Source organism: Vipera ursinii, assembly GCF_947247035.1.
Source record: "Vipera ursinii genome assembly, chromosome: 9".
NCBI classification, from domain to species: Eukaryota; Metazoa; Chordata; class Lepidosauria; order Squamata; family Viperidae; genus Vipera; species Vipera ursinii.
In genome coordinates this window covers 23,790,397-23,810,562 of record NC_139523.1, presented here as the reverse complement: position 1 = coordinate 23,810,562, position 20,166 = coordinate 23,790,397, and the positions used below count along the sequence as shown (strand labels likewise).

At 44.6% G+C, this 20,166-nt stretch overlaps 1 protein-coding gene across 1 annotated transcript; it reads right to left on the bottom strand.

The window, feature by feature from the left end:
- Positions 1-1,370: 1,370 nt before the first annotated feature.
- GIPR (gastric inhibitory polypeptide receptor) lies at positions 1,371-14,346 on the bottom strand (the record flags this gene model as incomplete). Its single annotated transcript, XM_083370149.1, has 13 exons — positions 1,371-1,640; positions 2,353-2,394; positions 2,972-3,110; positions 3,652-3,740; positions 5,260-5,329; positions 7,130-7,190; positions 7,623-7,782; positions 8,132-8,282; positions 8,914-9,017; positions 9,730-9,851; positions 11,311-11,418; positions 12,939-13,038; positions 14,290-14,346. 13 exons carry the CDS (start codon positions 14,344-14,346, stop codon positions 1,371-1,373), a joined length of 1,473 nt encoding a protein of 490 aa, XP_083226275.1.
- Between the last annotated feature and the right edge of the window lie 5,820 nt (positions 14,347-20,166).

Sequence of the window (20,166 nt, the reverse complement as noted above, 5' to 3'; positions counted from 1 at the left end):
CCTGACAGAACAATTAACCAGTGGAACAACCCGCCTCCAAGTGTTGTGAATGCTCCAACAATGGAAGTTTTTAAGAAGAGACTGGACAGCCATTTGCCTGAAATGGTATAGGGTCTCCTGCTTGAGTAGGGGGTTGGACTAGAAGACCTCCAGGGTCCCTTCCAACTCTTGTTATTTTCCAACTCAACATGAACGCTGTTCCTCCCATGGAAAAATCTCAGTTCCACTGGCTGTAATAGCTACAATTTATAAATTACTGTGGTTTATAATCGCCTGATCCTGCTGTGATAGGTGACCTTAAACCTCAGATGAAGCATCTGAGAAAGTTAACCAACATTTTGCTCTATAAACTGGATGATAACCAGTTATCAAAAGTGAGCCCTTTTGAAAGAACTATAAATCTAGCTCACAGAGGGAATGTTCCAGGACCATTGTAAGGACTGGTCAGCTGTAGAGCAGTGATTCTTAACCTCAGCAACATTAAGATGTGCGGGAGTTCAACTCCCAGAATTCCCCAACCAGCATCCACCCCAAATCTGCCCCAAGCCAGGAAAACACAGGATCTCCATTTGAGTTATCTTCTAGGCAATAATTCCATTGTGCCCACAAGAGCTGCAGAGACAACCATTTTTAATTCACAACAATAAATAAAATATTGCACCAATAATCCATGAGCCTGCAAGAAAACCACAGCAATTAGACGTCCCATTATCTCTTCACACAGCCTGGATATCCCAATAAAAACAATCTGTCCTTTTACAATCAATTCAAGGATTCAGTCAGTCGGTAGAGGTTCCTTACCTATTCCTGTAAAGGTACAGAAATTTGAAAGTTGTATTAAATCTTATTTTATAAAATAAAATAAACAGAAATAAAAACTGGTCTCCACCTGCTAAAAGCAGATATAAAACCTGGAAAATAGGCAGACTGGGCGATTTTTAAAAAAAAAAAATCTCAAAAAAGGGCCAATGGAAAACCATTTCTGTGCTGTTGCCAAGAAAATATGGAGACTGCATGAAGTCATCGTGAGATTACAAGATCGCAAAAGTTCTAACCCGTGAGAATTGTTCCAGATTGTGTCTGTCACCGCAGTTGTGTGTAAGTCTTGCCGGCTTCCTTAGTAACCCACCAAAAAGGCAAAGTAAAATCCACCCACTTATACTTTCCAAAGTTCTCGTGGTGATCACCTAGTGGTGACTTTTTTGCACCCGCAAGTACAATTTTGTTCCACTCTTCCTCCAGATGTTCACAGCTGCATCGGCTTCCCGTCTGCCTTAAAATCCCTTAATCTTTGCTATGGCCGGCCACTTTTCCCCGCATCTGGAAGGGAGCTGGTGTCAGCCACGGTCTCTGAAGATGCGGTCACTGTGCTAATTCTCTGCTTTCATCCTGATGGGGATGTACCAGTGGGAGTTATAGTTTGTGGGTGCATGCTGGAACGAAGCCCCTGCTGCATGGTCCAAGTCACTCGGGGCAATTTTGTGTCCTACTTGGATGTAAATTTGACCACTGCTGGGCTTCCTGGTCTGGCTTTTTCGGCTGCACCAGGAATGCCAGAGGCCGAAGCGGCGTCCCGGTTTTTCAAGCAGGCCGATGTCCAACCAGCACATCTGCCACTTTCTCTGGATCTCGGACTGGACCTGGAGGAAGAAGGCAGAGAGACCATGTGCCATAGGTAAGTTGCTTCAGCGGGGACAATGGATTCTCCTCTCCTTCCCCCCACCCTTTGATAAACAGCCAATTGCTTGCATTCAAATTCCTGAACCGAAGTGGGGTTGGATTGGATGGCCTCGAGGGAGCCCCCCCCCCCAAGTTCTGGGATTTGATGAGTCTGTCTAGAACTGGAAAGCTGCCACTGCTGTATAGGTACTCCTCAACTTACACAACCGCTTGTTTAATGACTGTTCAAAGTTATGACGGCACTGAAAAATGTGACTTACGACCGTTTGTCGCAGCATCCCCCACGGTCATGTGATCAAAACTCAGGCCCTTGGCAGCTGCCATGCATTTATGATGGTTGCAGCAGTCCACGGTCACTTGACTATCATCCTTTGTCACCTGCCCAGCCGGTTTCTGACAGGCAGTGTCAACGGGGGAAAGCCAGATTCACTTAATGACCGAGTAGTTTACTTAAGAATAGTACCGGTTCGCTTAACAGCTGTGGCAATGGAAAGTTTGGGCTCAATAGTGGCCATACATTGAGGACTACCTGTATTTGGCGCCAGAGATAGCTTCTTCTCCCTTGCCAGGACTGTCTCCTCTTTAAACCCCCAGCCCTCCGAGACCCCTGAGCAGCCAGGCCTCAGCCCCGAGCCTGCATTTCCAAGAGAGTCAGCTGCGGAGGGACCTTACCTCTTTATTGAGAAAACAGTAAAGCGTGCTCACCAACAAACCCTGAAAATGAACAAACAAGGGGGGGAAAAGATGGAATTATCTTGCTTTGGCTGGTTTCAAGCAATTACAGCCCGCTTTGGTGGAGCAACTCCCCACCATGAACGCATAAAAGCCAGGCAATTTTCTTTATTAGCTTGGGTTTTGATGACGCTTGGCCCGACTGGAGATGTTGTTCTTATTAGAAATAATAAATTGGGTGGGTTTTCTTTTTTTTTCTTTTTCCTTTAGATTTAAATTAATTAAATTAATTAATTTAATTTAAATTAAATTAAATTAAATTAAAATTAAATTAAATTAAATTAAATTAAATTTAGAGGTTGCCCGATACTGGAGAATTTGCCCTTAAAAAAAATAATAGGGCAAGGGTCTGCAACCTTGACAACTTTAAGACTTGTGGACTTCAGCTCCCAGAATTCCTCAGCCAGCTATGCTGGCTGAGGAATTCTGGGAGCTGAAGTCCACAAGTCTTAAAGTTGTCGGGTTTTCCTGATGCTTGCTGTAATTTGCTATTCATTTTCTATTAATTGAACAAATCTGTGGCTGCTTCCCAAATGCACAACAGCTAATGCTGCCTCACCTGGAAGGAGTTGAGGAAGAGCTCAAAGAAGAATTTGACGTAGCGCAAGGTGCCCTGAGCCTGCTCCTCCGTCACCAGGGCAAAGGCCACCCCGTGGGTGCCCAGCAGAGGGATGAGGGTTAAAGTCGACTTGGCCAACCTGTGCAGGGAAAAGAGACCGTGTAGACGACGTTCACACACACACACACAGCCAAACCCAGGGACAGGATGCAGTTTGGTCTAGTGGTGAAGGCATAAGGGTAAAAACCAGGAGACGGTGAGTTCTAATCCTGCCTTAGGCATGAAAGCCGGCTGGGTGACTTTGGGCCAATCACTAGGAGAGTTCTAGTTCTGTCTTAGGCATGAAAGCCAGCTGGGTGACTTTGGTTCAATCACCAGGAGACGGTGAGTTCTAGTCCTGCCTTAGACATGGAAACATTATGAGTGACCTAGAGCCAATCACCAGGAGACAGTGAGTTCTAGTCCCGCTTTTAGTCATGAAAGCCAGCTGGGTGACTTTGAGTCAGTCCCTCTTTCTCAGCCCAACCCACCTCACAGGGCTGTTGTTGGAGAGAAAATAGGAGGAGATAGGTGTACGCATGCCACTTGAAATTGTTTTTTTTAAAAATAACAAAGACATAAATTCTTCTGGCATTCCCACCCCATCATGGCTCCATCTTATCCGGACGTTAATCCCTTACCTGCACTTGTAATCCGTGTAATGCATTTGCTGCGCGCGAAGCTTGGCGTTCAGGATCTTAAGAACCCGGATGAAAATCACAAAGTTAACCTGGGAAACAGGATGGAAAAAAAATAAAGTGGACATTCAGAAATCCCACAGTTTTGCTGCATTCATCCAGTAGAGCACTTTGGCAGATGCGCCCAAATAGGTTAAAAGAGAGTACTATAAATGTTGTAGGGCATAGTAAAAAAAAAAAGTGCCAAAAATGCAGCTGCATTCTATGGACACCCATCACATCTGGACTTTTGCTTTTTCTAGACCAGTGTATCTTAACTTGGCAATTTTGAGATGTGTGGAGTTCAGTTCCCAGCGTTCCCCAGCCAGCATACAATTTTAAAATGTGTGGACGTCAACTCACAGAATCCCCCAGCCAGCAACTGGAAGTTGCTAAGACTGATAAATATTGATCTACACTGTTTCTGACAGATGGCACAAAATATTTAGACAAAGAGTTAGCCAGGTAAGGCCGAGGAGGTGACACCTGAGATTTACTAGTATTTGCGACACCCTCTTTTATATTTCAGGGCCCAGAAATCTGGATGGAAAAGCCAGCTGAAGTTATTATTTTTTTTCTTAGATCTGCATCTCACTTTTTCCCCAAGGAAAAACATGCAGTTGGTGAATCATTAAAAGCTGGAATTTAAAAGGCTCATTTCAAAACCTAGTAAAAAACAACAGGAATGCAGAAAACAAAGCAATATACAGGTACAATAAATTCAGGGGTTTGTTTTTTGTGCCTGCCTTCCTGTCCACCACCTTGTCACCTGCTTACCAGGTGGCATGCAGAAAGCCTGCTTAAGTTTCCTTGGCAGGTTGTACTGTGGTCCTCGACTTACGAGCCTTGGTGGAGCAGTGGGCTAATGCCTCCTTAAGTAACACCAGCTGCCTGCAATTAGTGCAGGTTCGAGTCCCACCAGGCTCAAGGTTGACTCAGCCTTCCATCCTTCCCAGGTAGGTAAAATGAGGACCCAGATTGTTGGGGGCAATAAGCTGACTTTGTAATAATGCCGCTTGGGGTGTGTGTGAAAGCCCTAATAAGCAGGCATATACATAGAATGAAGGCTACTGCTAAGCTTGTAAGCCGCCTTGAGTCTTCGGAGAAGGGCGGGATATAAATGGAATTAAAATAAAATAAAATAAAAACTGGAGACAAACATTTATGTTGTTAAATGAGACAATTAAATGAGTTTTGCGCCATTTTATGACTTTTCTTGCTACAGGTCTGAAGGGAGTCACTGCAGTTGTTAAGTTGGTAACACAGTTGTGAAGTGAATCTGGCTTCCCCATTGACTTTGTTTCTCCAAAGGTCGCAAAAGGGGATCGCGTGACCCCAAGATAAATAGGAGTCAGTTGCCAAGAATTTTGATCACGTAACCAAGGGGATGCTGCAGCATGCCGTAAGTGTGGAAACACGGCCGTGACTGCCTTTTTTTCAGTGCTGTTGTCACTTTGAACAGTCGCTAAGTGAACTGTTGTAAGTCTGAGGATTACCTGTACTAAAAATGTTACAGGTCAGGAACTGGTCTTGCAAAGAACACGGCAGCCTTTGTGTTCCTTTGAGACTTACCAAAATCGACACCAAAATTGGGCAACGGATAATCCACCAGTAACCCAGGTTGTCGTTTCTCTCCCAGCACCTAAAAATTTAAAAAAAAATCAAATAAAAATAAGAACCCACAATTTTGAAGAAAGAAGACCATTTATCTTACCGGAATAACCTTCTTTTCCAAATGGGGTATTTTAGTAAATCTGGCAGGACTTAAATAGAAGGAAGTTCCAGGCAGCTATAAGTCTACTGGGAAATCTTTAATTTGGCAATTCCAAAGAGGCACTTTGTTCTGTGAAAACCACACACGGCTAAGCTAAAAATAAAACTCGGCTCCTTCCTCTCTCCTTCAGAGGAATTGGTTATTCTGGGATGTGCATTTAAGCAGATTAAATAGAGTCATTAATTAACTGGCAGTAACAGGTCACTGACTCACTGGGTGAACCTCTGGATTTTTACCGTAAATTAGCCTGCTGGGTTGAATAGCATCAGATCCCAAACTGATAATACAGATGGTCTCTACTTACAACGGTCTGTTTAGTGACTGTTCAAAGCTACACCGGCAGTGAGAAAAGTGACTTAGGACCGTTTTTCACACTTACGACCTTTGCAGCGTCCTCCTGGCCACATGATCCAAATTCAAATGCTTGGTAACTGTCTCCTATTTATGACGGTTGCGGTGTCCCAGGGTCACGTGACCCCCTTTTGCGACTGTACGACGAGCAAAGTCAACGGGGAAGCCAGATCCACTTAACAACCAGGTTACTGACTTATTAACTGCAGCGATCCACTTAAGGACTGCGTCAAGAAATATCGTAAAATGGGGCAAAAGTCACTTCACAAATGTCTTGCTCCATGACAGAAATTTTGGGGGTCAGTGGTGGCCATAACTCAAGGACTGCCCGTAAGATGTTCGTTCTGCTTTTCCTCCAAGCAACATCGGGCAAAAGATCACAACCATCTTTGTGTGTGTATGTGTGAATCGCCCAGGGATCACACAGTTTTGTGACTGAGTCTGGATTCCTGCAAAATTAGATGTAGTCCAACCCAAGTTGACGCTTTTTACAGACAGTCCTCTACTTATGACTGGTTGCCTAGCAACAACTCAAAGTTCTGATGACCCACCCCTGATGGTCACTTGATCGCATTTCAGATTGCAATTGGCACACATGTACACCTGCTTGCAGTGTCCTGCGGTCATGTGACTGCAATGTACATCTTTTCCTTTTTCCCAGAAAGTAGTCTTTATTAAATCCACCCCTTGCAGGCAATGGATTCGCTTAACAACTGCCGCTTTTGTTTAATGACCACCATAAAAACAGGGCATAAAAATCGGATTCAGCCACGTGGTGACTTGCTTAATGACCGGCAAGGCTTACAATCATAATTCCAAATTCAGCTGTGGTCGTACATTGGAGACTGCACTGTACAGAATTATTTGGAAGGAAAACTACGTCTATTGTTTAGACCTGTAGAAAATTTAGATATACAGTAAACAGGTTACTATCACAACTATTCATCAGAGATTATCCATGATAATGATAGCAAAACTTAGACTGATGCAGCAATTCAGATTGAAAGAGAAAAATAAGAATTGGAGCAAGACGCATTTGGACTAAAGGAGGGCTATCCAACCTTGGTTTCTTTAAGACTTCTGGACTGCAACCTCCAGGCAGCTGAAGTCGACAGGTCTTAAAGTTGCCAAGTTTGGTTTAAAGTATGGCTGGCAAGTCCTCCGTAACCACTCTGCAGGCTCCAGGTTATTTTTTTCCTGTCAATGCTGTACTGATGTGTAAGCCTAATCGTGGATATTTATTTGTATTAATCTATTAGTAGCTCGGATAATTTTTTTATAATATGCAGCAGAAAGTAGGTTTAACCCTAAACTTACTCATTATTTTCATAGAGGTATCTCAGGATCCCCCAAGGGATGACGAAGAGGATGGGTGCCCCTATAGGGAAAAAAAAACAAACATTCACACATCAGGAAGTTCTTCCTTATATTGAAATGAAATCTAGGGAGCTGCAGCTTATGCCTGCCATACAGGTAGAACTATCGGCTGGATCTTATCCGGGATGGTGCCTTTTATCACTCTCCTTCCATGAAATACCTAAGACAGGCGCGTCCAACCTTGGCAACTTTAAGACCTGTAAACTTCAACTCCCAGAATTCTTGGCCCAATTGAGGTCATACGTCAAGGACTACCGTATCTGTGGAAGGTTCTTCTTAGCCAGGATTCTTTATCGTGATGACATAATTGGTAACTGTCCGCTGTTTCTGGGTGGGCCAGCAAATTAAACCTCAGGGTATGAAGCCAAATAATACCAATTAAAAATTTCACTTAAGTCTCTTCCTGAAATGTCATACCAACCAACTGACTCACCCCATCCAAGGAGTAGATACACAGGGAAGTAACCTTCTTCCAAGAGGGCCAAGGGTCCCAGCAGGCTGTGGAGGTAGACCCCTTCCACTAGTAGCCAAAAGTAGTTTGCGCAGACACAATATTGGGTTAAGATTTGTGCCAGCCGACAGCCAGCTACAGCCTGGAAAGGAAGGAAGGAAGGAAGGAAGGAAGGAAGGAAGGAAGGAAGGAAGGAAGGAAGGAAGGAAGAAGAAAGAAAGAAGGAAGGAAGGAAGGAAGGAAGGAAGGATAAGAATAGAAAGAAGGAAGAAAGACAAAGAGAAAGGCAGAAGGAGAGAAATAAGGAAGGAAGGAGGGAAGAAAGAAAGAAAGAAAGAAAGAAAGAAAAAAGAAGAGAGAAGGGAGGGAGGGAAGAAGGAAGGAAGGAAGAGAAATTAAATGCAAATCCAGAACCCTCCAACTCCTCATCCCTCCATCCTCCTGTCTCTGTCCTGTCCTACACCAGGATCCTCGCTGGTAGGAAGAGATACCTGCCCCCGTGGAAGGCCCGAGAGGTCCAGCTGGAGGTCCTTGGGGAAGTGACGCCAGAGGAGGGTGTCTCGGAGAAGGATGGAGACGGCCCTCAGCACGTAGGACAGGAACAGGTTCATGTGGACGTAATTGCGCAGGCAGCGAAGTTTCCTGGGGGAAGAGACACGATGTGTAGCGCCGTCCTATGGAGTTCAGCCTCCCCAGGAGACCAGACAGGAAATACAACCCCGTGAGCTAATTTTACGTACATAAGTGCAGGGGTCTTCAAATTTGGCTCTTTTATGACTTGTGGACTTCAGCTCCCAGGATTCCTCAGCCAGCCATGCTGGCTGAGGAATCCTGGGAGTTGAAGTCCACAAGTCTTAAAGTTGCCAAGGTTGGAGACCCCTGCATTACTGAAAGGCTACAGTGACAGAATCTTGCAAGTCTGAAAGTGCAGATCTCCCACTGTCTCTTTTTACCAGCTGAAAAACAAAGCTGGACCCTGTCTAAGCTCTGCCGGCTGGGGAATTCTGGGAGTTGAAGTCCACCTATCTTAAAGTCGCCAAGAGTCAAAAACATCTACCCTGGTAGTACCCGTTTCTTGTCAACCGTAGAGTAACGCTGCTCTCCTCATATATTGCCTGCCACATCCAGATTATAGGAACGATCTTGGCGATCGACAAAACCGGCTTTGGGGGATTCATTCAGCCTTTCCCGCCCCCCAATCCCGACCTCTCTTCCAACAATTCTAAGATTTCAGAGCCTTCGGCCTGGGCCTTTGCGTGCAGCTTCTGCATACCTGAATGCTGCCAGCAGCGACAAAGCCACAAGGAGAGAGATGAGCGAGACGGAGTATCCCGCTGTGTACATCCGGCGAAATTGTTCCAGGATCCACAAATGTTTCTGGAGGCAAAGAGAAATCCAGGGATGCTCCTGTCTGAAAACGGCACCCCCGTATGAAGGATGTGAAGGAACAGATCCTGCTTAAATGATTTTCAAACCAGAGTTTCCTTCCCAATGCCAGTTTGGTCTGGTGGTTAAGGTGCTGGTCTGGGAACCAGGAGATTGTGAGTTCCAGTCCCGCCTTCGGCATGAAAGCCAGCCGGGTGACTTTGGACCAATCGCCAGGAGATGGTGAGTTCTAGTCCTGCTCTAGGCATGAAAAGCGGTTGGATGACTTTGGGCCAATCCCCAGGAGTTTGGGAGTTCTAGTCCTACCTTTGGCATGAAAGCCAGCTTGGGTGACTTTGGGCCAATCACTAGGATTTGATCCCATGACCCGTGGGGATGCTGCAGTGGCCCTAAGTGTGAAAAAAAGTCATGAGTCACTTTTTTCAGTGCCGTTCTAACTTTGAACGGTCATTAAATGAACTGTCATAAGTCGAGAGCTAATGAGTAACGAGATATGACCTGCACATCTAGAAATCTGCTTCAAACACACCAGATTTACAGTCTTTGCTCAAACAGAGAGGGTGTCTAACTTATTAACTTGAAGACCAGTGGACTTCAACTCCCAGAATTCCCCAGCCAGCATGGCTGGCTGGGGAATTCTGGGAGTTGAAGTCCACAGGTCTTAAAACTGTCACAGTTGGGCATCCCTGGTCTGAGATTTTACCTGGAAAGGGAGATCGTTGTTGGGACCCACGCACTGGGAATGATCACGCCAGGGCAGTCCGGAGGCATCAACCACCCACTGCCCATCTGCGCCGCATTTCTGGAACACAAACCCATCTTGCACTGCCGGGGAGAGAAAAAGCAGAATCAGATGGTCAGTTGGTTAACAGCTGACTATTTTCTCCTAACATATTTTATATTTAGATGAAGCATCCCCGGCTGCATAGCTGCCTGGCTTCGGGGTGCCTGCCCCAATGTGAGATCCAGACAGCCTGGATTACAGCTCCCATTATCCACAACCAGCCCAACCAACGGGGTTGTTGGTTTTTTTTTTAGCCAGGTACAGGTAGTTACCAACTTACGACCGTTTGTTGAATGACAGGTTGAAGTTACAATGGCCTCAGGAAAAAGTGACTTATCTTTGAAATTGTGATCACGTGATCGCAATTTGGGTGCTCGACAACGGCCTTGCACTTACGACCAGTTGTAGCACAACAATTTGCGGTGGGTTTTATTTTTTATTTTTTTGCCACTATTGGTTTGTTTCTGACAGTTGCAGTGTCACCCTGATCACCAATTGCAAACTTCCAACAAGCAGTCAATGAAGGAAGGAGATTTGCTTAATGACTGCACAATTCCCTTAACGATGTGATTCGCTTAAGGACCATGGTAAAAAATAGTTATAAAACCAGATCCAGTTCGCTGATGACTCCTTTAACAACCACATTGCTTAACAGTCAAAATTCTGGTCCTGTCTTGCAGCCGTAACTCAAGGACTCAAGTGTATTCTGGTAAACGCCAATGGGGAAATCAGCCTGATCCACCTATTTCTCTCATGTGTCAATCAATACTTGATATTTATTTATTTATTTATTTTATTAGATTTATATACTGCCCCTCTCCAAGGACTCGGGGCGGTGTACAGGGCAATTAAAACACTAACAACACACAAGGTATAAAAATTAAAATAAGATTAAATCAGTAGCCCTAAATAATAAATACATTCTAAAATTTAAAATTTTTAAAATTTAAACTCTAAAATCCAATCCCTCAGTCCAGGCCGGCCTGTTCAAACAACCAAGTCTTCAGGTTGCGGCGAAACGAGTGAAGGTCGGGAGCCATCCGGAGCTCAACTGGAAGCTGGTTCCAGATGTGACATGATAGCACTGTTCCAATATCTGGGGGGCTGCCCCAATGAAGAGGGGATCAAGCTATCCTCCAAAGCGCCTGAAGGCAGGAGAAGAAGCAATGGATGGAAACTAATCAAGGAGAGAAGCAACCTGGAACTAAGGAGAAATTTCCTAACAGTGAGGACAATTAACCAGTGGAACAACTTGTCACCAGAAGTTGTGGGTGCTCCATCACCAGAGGTTTTCAAGAAGAGATTGGACAACCATTTTTCTGAAATGGCATAGGGTCTCCTGCCTGAGCAGGGGGTTGGACTAGATGACCTCCAAGGTCTCTTCCAAATTCTGTTATTCTATTCTATTCTATTCTATTCTATTCTATTCTATTCTATTCTATTCTATTCTATTCTATTCTATTCTATTCTATTCTATTCTCTGTCTCAAACAGCACTCACCTTGCTGATGCCATGGGAGGTACCAGGGACAAGGAACCTGGGCCGACGTATTGGGAAGGGCATCGTCCCAACACGCGTACATATCAAAAGTACGGTTGCACACCAGGCCTGCAACACAACAGAGGGGAAGAAAAGGGGAATGAACAAATGAGAAGTCAACCGCCACATCAGGGATGGAGAATGTCCAAATGCAGCTGCCCAATCACACCATGCCTCCAAAACCCCCATTCATCAATATTTCTTAAAGTCAGGATTTCTCAACCGTGACAGCTTGAAGATGGGTGGACTTCATCTCCCAGAATTCCCCAGCCGGTCTGTTTATGAACTTGAGGATGGCTGGCTGGGGAATTCTGGGGGTTGAAGTCCACCCATCTTGAAGTTGCCGTGGCTGAGAACAGTGATATAATGTGGGGTGCATTATTTCTTTCCTTAACCTGTTTCCAGGCTGCCAGGATTGCAGGCACTTAAAAAAAACCACAACATAAGGCACTTTGACTAAGTGGGTAGAAATATATACAGTAAGAAAAACGGAGCCGGCAACAACTAACTCAGATTTAAAAGCCCCATCGTGGCATGAACTTTATTACCTGAAAGATACATAAAAATTTCTGGGAAAACAAATATACCTAGCCCCCAGGCAGAAGGATGTGACACAATTTGTATCTGACAATAAAAAGTGTGCAATCTTCCTCAATAGCATTTATGCCAAGAAAAACAGTTTCTTAGGCATGCGTGTTTGTTTTTTTGCATAAAAGATTCCACTGGTTATGGAAAGAAGCAAAAATATTTACAGCAAGCTTGGAGATTTACTCATCCAAACATCCAAAAAGTGCATTGCACCATCTTTTGGGCTTGTGAGACACTGCAAGATTTGCCTCACACTTTTTAAAGACCACAACCACAACCACCTCTGTTAAGTCAACATTCCAAATTGACTGTTGGAAAACCAGAACAAAATTCGGCATTTTGGCTGCACCGGTGCAACGTACATCCAGTTTGGGTTGGGTGTGAATCCTGCTGCCAATTAGCATTTTGCAAATTATACCCACAGGCTGAAATGCTCCCCACTGTGTTATTTACTAAGCAGAAAATATCTCTGCCTCCTCTATTGTTTCCTGAACAAGGCAAGCAGCTGCAAAAAAAAAAGAGTTCACTTTTGCTGTGGCGACACAACCGGGCAATGTTTGCAAAGTGCATTAAAAAAATGTTCACCTGCAAGGTGAGCTGTGGGTTTTAATGAGCATTTTTTGAACAGGAAACTTGACATTAGTGCTCCAGAAGACTGAGAAGGGAGAAACTATAGCAGTGTTTCTCACCCTTAGGAACTTTAAGATGGGCAGACGTCAACACCCAGAATTCCCCAGCCACCATGCAACTTTAAGATAGGTGGACTTCAAATTCTCCAGCTGCATGCACGTTTAAGATGGGTTGGATGTTCAACAGCCAGAATACCCCAGCCAGCATGGAACTTTAAGATGTGTGGACTTCAACTCCCAGAGTTCCATGCTGGCTCAGGAATTCTGGGAGTTGGAGTCCACCCATCTTAAAGTTGCCATGGTTGAGACACAGTGCTACGTTGGGAGAAGCCTAAGTCACAAGACTGAAAAAGCATCTACATATTCCTGCACCTGTCGGCGGAGGGTCTTCGGTCATCTGGCGGATGCAGTCCTCGTGGTATCTCTGCCAGGCTTCCAACATCCCTCGGACGGAAGACCCTGTGGGGTGAGCCTGCAGCACAGGAGGGAGGAGAGGGGTAAGTTCACCCCAAAATTGGAAGTCGAGAATGAAGCTGCAAAGTTGGAAAGCTGAATGTACTTAGAGCAGAGGTAGGGGGTGGGGGCTGCATTTTATTTATTTCTATCAGGAATGGCATTTAAAGTTCCTCAAGCTTTTTTGACCCCATGGCCCCCTCCCAACCTTGTTTTTCTCCTGCTCCCCCTCCCCATCCAGGCCCCATTATAGGTAATCCTCAACTTATGACCGCAATTGAAGGGCGGATTTTCTTTGCTAAGCAAGGCAGTTGTTAAATGGATGATTTTGCTTCTCGGAAAAGAGCAGAGCTTTTCCTGGCAAAATTCGTTTACTGACCATTCGCAGTTACAACGGCCGTGAAAAAAGTGACTTGCAACCAGTCCTTACGACCGTTGCAGCATTTTCCCCTCGCCCCCAAGGTCATGTGATCATTTCCCAGCTGCGATGATTCCCTTCCCCGTGGGGAAGAAAGGCGGCAAAAATGGGCACGTCTCACTTTGCAACTGCCTTGCTTAACAGTGGAAATTCTGGTGCCAATGACGGTCGTAAGTCGAGTTGAGAGTCAAGTTAAAAGTCGACCTGAAAGTTATAGAGCAAAAGAATTTAACAGAATTAACAGAATAACCATGGGCTTTGCTGGTCAGAAGGCCGACAAAGGGGATCACATGATCCCAGGACATTGCAACCGTCCTAAGTATGAGTCAGTTGCCAGGTTTCTAAATTTTGATCATGTGACCTTGGGGGGTGCTGCAATGGACTAGGTGCGGGAAAACTGTCTAAGTGCCTTTTAAAAAGTGATAAATTGCTATCCAAGGTGCTGAAACAAGAAAGGGTTCCCCACATTTGATCTGAATGCAGAATACAGAATAACAGAGTTTGGAGGGACTCTGGAGGTCTTCTAGACCTGGCCTCCCCAACCTGGGCAACTTTAAGACCTGTGGACTTCAACTCCCAGAATTCCCCAGCCAGCATGGCTGGCTGGGGAATTCTGGGAGTTGAAGTCCACAGGTCTTAAAGTTGCCCAAGTTGGGGAGCCCTGTTCTAGACACACACCCCCGCTCAAGCAGGAAACCCTACCCATCCCATTTCAGACAAGTGGCTGTCCAGTCTCTTAAAAACCTCCATTGGTGGAACGCTCACAATGTCTGGTGGCAGGTCGTTCCACTGATTAATTGTTCTAATTAATTAATTCTAATGAAGAGGGGCGCAGATCTTCAAACTCCTCACCTCTATTGTCTGGTAGAGCTGGATCGACAGGAGGAACAGCTTGAGGGGTGTCTGCATACCGGTGTGTGTGTGTTTCTACAGATCAGTAAGCCCCCATCTGAGGGAAAGGAGAAACAGAGGTTGGCCAGAAATGTGTTTGGTGTAGGTAGTCCTTGACGTACGACTACAACTGAGCCCGCTGCTAAGCAAGGCAGCTGTTAAGTGAATTTTGCCTCCGTTTTACGACCTTTCTTGCCACAGTTGTTAAGTGAATCACTTCAGATGTTATGTTAGTAAGATGGCTGCTAAGGGAATACGGCTTCCCCCGCTGACGTTGTTTGTCGGAAGGTTGCAAAAGGGGATCACGTGACCCCGGGGACACTGCGGCCGTTGTAAATGTGAATCAGTTGTTGAGCATCCACATTTTGGTCACCTGACCATGGGGAACGCTGCAACAGTTGTAAGTGCGCAAAATGGATGCAAGGCACTTTGCTCAGTGCCGTTGTCATTTCAGACGGTCGCTAAATGAGTTTTTGGAAGTCAAAGACTCCTTGTAATCCTCAGCGGCCAGGTGGAGTTATGACGGAGTCCGAAAAAGGGACTGATGACCCAGATTTGAAGTTCGGTGTCCGCCTCCCTTACCCATGGTCATGTGACGTAGCATGGCTGGCTGGGGGATTCTGGGAGTTGAAGTCCGGACACCTTAAAGTTGCTAAGGTTGGGAAACTCTGTTTTATATCCTTGTAGCTTTTCTGTGCTAGGCGAATAGTGTAAGTTGCTAACCTAGTTTGTGGCTTTAGCAGACTGCACAGACTCAAACTGTCGTCTGATGAGATTATTAAGTCAGAGTCTTGTAGTCTATTCATGAATAACATTGAGTAGCCAGCTGGATCTGCAGCTGCTTAACTGGTTATTTTTCTTAAGAAAGCACAAAGAGCTGTTTCTGATTATCAGGGTGAATTGTAGTGCGCACCCATTTCATTGATCCTGCGTTCTGCGTTTCTCCCTTTTCTTAATCAAATGAAAAGGGTTTTATTGAATTTTCAGACTAGGAGCAGACAGGACGTATCTTCTTCATAAACTAAGCAGAGAAGGGACTAATAGAAGGCAGGTTCTGGAGGTTGAAGTCCACAGACCTTTACGTTGCAAGTTTGAGAAACACGGATGTAAAAATCCTCCTAGTTCACCCACATTCAAAGGTTCCTTCAACTGGCCAAACAGTCATCAAACCTATATGAATGTGGCTCTACCGTGCTCTCAAGTAAAGAAAGTCCTTTTAAACCTGATTTATATTTTATATCTTTATTTACGGTCCAAGGCCAAATCACGGCATGTTAAAAAGATACGTAACATCACGAATACATGTACAAGTATTTATGCAAAAATCACAGCCAAGTTAACATTGCACAGAAGAGACCAAACATTTCCTGCAAGCTATAAATTTAAAGGCTGCCTTCGAAACACCTGGATCTTGGTCACTGACTGATCAGAGTGTTCCCACTACAGGTAGGACTTACATCAGTTCACTTAGGGACCATTCAGAGTTACAATGGCACTGAAAAAGGGAATTATGACAGTTTTTCACACAACTGCCTCAGCATCCCTGGGGTCACAGGGCCAAAATTCAGAGGCTTGGCAACTGGCTCCTATTTATGATGGTTGCGGCACCTCAAGGTCACATGATCCCCTTTTGCGACCGTCTGTCAATGGGGAAACCTGAGTCACTTAACCGCCGGGTTACTGACTTATCAGCTGCAGTGATTCACTTAAGAAGCGTGGCAAGAAAAGTGGGCAAAACCCCCTTAACAAATGTTGCACTTATCAACATAAACTTTGGGCTCAGTTGTGGTCATAAGTCGAGGAATACCTATATTTTAAAAGTTATTTTAGAGACTGTCTGCCCGGACTTTTCATTCCCCTGAGCTTCCCTGTTGTGCAAGATGGGGAAGTCTCATTGAATTTAACAGGAGAGAAATTCCAATTTCTGGAATCAAAGATCGGGTCTAAAAATTCCACCAGCTCTGCTGGGTGTATCCTTTGCAAGAGATGATGGTTAGCCTCACATAACCTGGCTTGTTTAGCCACCTGCTTGGGTCGCCATTTCTCCAATATTTTAACCCATAATTCCCATTTTAAACAAACAAACCACTCCTGGGCTTCACGCAATGTGTGGAGAGAGATCTATAACTCATCAACCAGACAATCGATACGGTGTCAGCTGAAAACTTCCCCAGGTAAATGGAAAACGGGCTGATGTTTCTGTTCGACACCCACTTCAAAACTGCTTCTCGCACCTTTTCAGCAAGTTTTCTGTTTGTCTACTTTGCTCGGCTTTGACAAAAAGAAAATTGCCAAGTGAACAGGAAAAAAACAAAACCCTTAGCTTGATAGCTGTTTGAAAACAACAGATTCAACTTTACAAGAGACACAGTTGTGTATATAGATTCGTCACACTGCCAGACAAAGCAGCTACTGCTAAGCTTCTGAACAGCAATTTCATCTCAGGATAAGAGAGTTGGAAGGGGAGCTTGGAGATCTTCTAGTCCAACCCTCTGCTCAAGCTGGAGGCCCTATGCCATTCTGGACAAATGGTTGTCCGGTCTCTTCTTGGAAACCTCGAATGGTGGACCAAAGGTGCTTTTTTTTCAGGAGGCAACTGGAATTTTCTTGTGTTTCCAGCTGCCTCCTGAAAAAGGAGAAAAAAAGCACCTTTGGGAGCACCATGCCTGGATGACTGAGAATCTCCATAGAAATCTCCAATGATGGAGCACCCACAATTTCTGGAGGCCATCCGTTCCACTGATCGTTCTCACTGTCAGGAAGTTCCTCCTTAGTTCCAGGTTGCTTCTCTCCTGGATTAGTTTCCATCCGTTGCTTCCTGTCCTGCCTTCAGGTGCTTTGGAAAATAGGGTGACCCCCCCCTCTTCTTTGGGACAACCCCTGAGATATTAGAAGACCGCTATCATGTTGCCCCTCGTCCTTCTCTTCCTTAAAATAGACATGCCCAGTTCCTCACAGCCTTGAAGCAAATCTGCTCCCCAAAAGCGATCTTAAACCCAGAGCTGGAAGGAGAACCAACCACAGACTAAAACAAGAACAACAACAAAAAAAAAACCCATGGAGAATCCTACCTGCAGCTGGTCTTAGGAGCTGGAGAAGCAGAGGCTTCCAGGCTGCTGTGTGGAAGTGCCGGCTCCCTTGCCTTATCAAGGCTTAGAGTGGGTGGCCTGAGCCGAGTGCAAAAGCAGTCGGAGGAGGGGTGTGTGTCCTCACATCATTCCCCTGGAGAGGGTGTCCACTTTGGATGTCATCTGAAAAGGGCAGGATCTCACCTCGGGTAGCAAACCAGGAGTAGGTGGGGGGGGATGGTGGAGGACGCTTTTAACCTGTTCCCTGGTTGTCGTGTCAAGAACAGGATGAAGAACGCAAAGAAACCAGCCAGTGGAGGAAGACATTGGATGTTTGTATTTGAGAACCTAGCAATTGTTCTATGAGATTAATCCTCATTGTGTTTCATGGTATCGAAGCGATAGTGAAGTTTGCTTGGCTTGCAAAAGTAATTTCTCTGGAAGAGGGAGCTCTACGGAGCATAGTTTATTTAAGATTTGCAGAAATTCCTTCCTTCCTTCTTTCCTTTCCTTTGTCAAAATCCAATTTGGGTCAGTTGTTTGTACAATGAAAATTAGAACAGAATAGAAAAAGAAATAGAATAGAATCTTAATTGAAGTAAGAATAGAATAGAATAGAATCTTAATTGAAATAATAATAGAATAGAAGAATCTTAATTGAAATTAGAATAGAATAGAAGAATTGAATCGAATCGAAGAGAAGAGAAGAGAAGAGTTGGAAGGGACCTTGGAGGTCTTCTAGTCCAACCCCCTGCTCAGGCAGGAGACCCTATCCCATTTCAGACAAATGGTTGTCCAATCTCTTCTTAAAAACTTCCAGTGTTGGAGCATTCACAAGTTCTGAAGCAACCACAGGTTTTTGTGTTCCACTTAAAAGGTGCACACAAAAACCTGAGACTTATAGAACCGGGTTTCCTGATTGAACAGTGTATATATACACTGAGTCCTATATATACACTACACCACCCTGAGTCCTTCGGGAGAAGGGCGGTATATAAATAAAATTTTATATATATATGTGTGTGTGTGTGTGTGTGTGTGTACGTATATACACACACACACACATGTATGTATGTATGTATGTATGTATAAGTGGGACATGGTGGCTCAGTGGGTTAGGACGCTGAGCTTGTCGATCGGAAGGTCGGCAGTTTGGTGGGTTGAATCCCGAGTGCTGCGTAAGAGAGTGAGCGCCTGTTACTCGTCCCAGCTTCTGCCAACCTAGCAGTTCGAAAGCACGTAAAAATGCAAGTAGAAAAATAGGGACCACTACGGTGGGAAGGTAACAGCGTTCCGTGTGCCTTTGGCGTCTAGTGATGCCGGCCACATGACCACAGAGACGTCCTCGGACAAGCGCTGGCTCTTCGGCTTTGAAACGGAGATGAGCACCGGCCCCTAGAGTCGGAAACGATTAGCATGCATGTGCGGGGGAACCTTTATGTATGTATAAGAAAATTGCAGGTGCTAGATGTTCAGGAAAGAAGTAGTTGCCATCTTCTAGGGACTATCAGTAGCCAGATCCCTAAAAATAAGATGCTGAAATTTCCAATCCAGAGAAGACAATAATTAAAACAGGCACCAGAATAAGGAAAACATAGGTAGAGATATATAAGGTATAAAAGCCATCAAGATAAGCAGCTACTATTAGTCCAAATAAATCAATAACCATTGATAAGTTTATATCTTTATGGCTGCTTTATCATTTTAATCAGAGTTTGCTTTTTTCTCTCTCTTGCTGATATTTAATGTTAAACCTGCCAATGAACATCAGATTTTCAGGAAATTGAATCCGTCACCCATATGCTCCTCCAGTTCCTACTCACCAAAGAGACACAGTCTAGATTCTCTGTCAGTTTCCAAGCTGTCACCCTGCTCATATCTTACAGAAAAATCTCCTGTCACCATTATCAAGGACTTCGCTTTTGTTTGCTGAAGCTGTAATCCAGGCAACATATTCCCTCTTCTCCAAGCGTTAATTAAGATATCAAAGCTGGGAAGAGGACATTATTAACTAGCAACTGCGGTAGTGAGTAGTGGTTGTGCTCATCTGGTATAAACTGAACTTAATGTAGAATTATCAGTGTGTACTTTTTTTCATTTGGTGGCAGTTTGGCCCTTAGCATTTTGCGGCCATTTCCACGGCACCTGCCAAAGGATGATGTTGAAATTAAATTCATTAAAAGCTTCCTACGTTAGAGCCTCTGCTGGTCTTCTTACTCTGCCCAAGACTCGTGTTTGCTTTCTGTCTCTGGCAACCCCAATAATGAATTCAAGACTTTGATATAGTGGTGAATAATGCTGAGGCTGGTCATTGTGGAAGTCCTGATAAGGAGTTGGTGACGACCGTGACATGGGCAGCATATAAATTTGATAAACGGAGAAATACGGTAAATGCTCTCTGTGCTTGATGTTTTGCTTTGCAGATGCTTGATTGTCACCAGTGTGAAATTACCTAATTGGGTCATGAAACATCTGCAAGAAAACCACCAAGCTCAGAGAGAACCAAGGACCCCACAGTCATCCTTCTGTTTCTCCTCCTCCCCCTCCTCTTCTCCACATACCCACCCCCCTTCTAGCACTGATGATGTTGCCTAATTAGGTCATGAAATGTCTGCAAGAAAACCACCAAGCTCAGAGAGGACCAAAGACCCCACATTCGTCTTCATTTTAATTGTTATTAATTTTAACGGTTGTATATTAGTTTTTATGGCATTGTAAGCTGCAAAAAGTCAGTTTGGGTAGTGAGATGGGAGGCATATAAATTTAATAA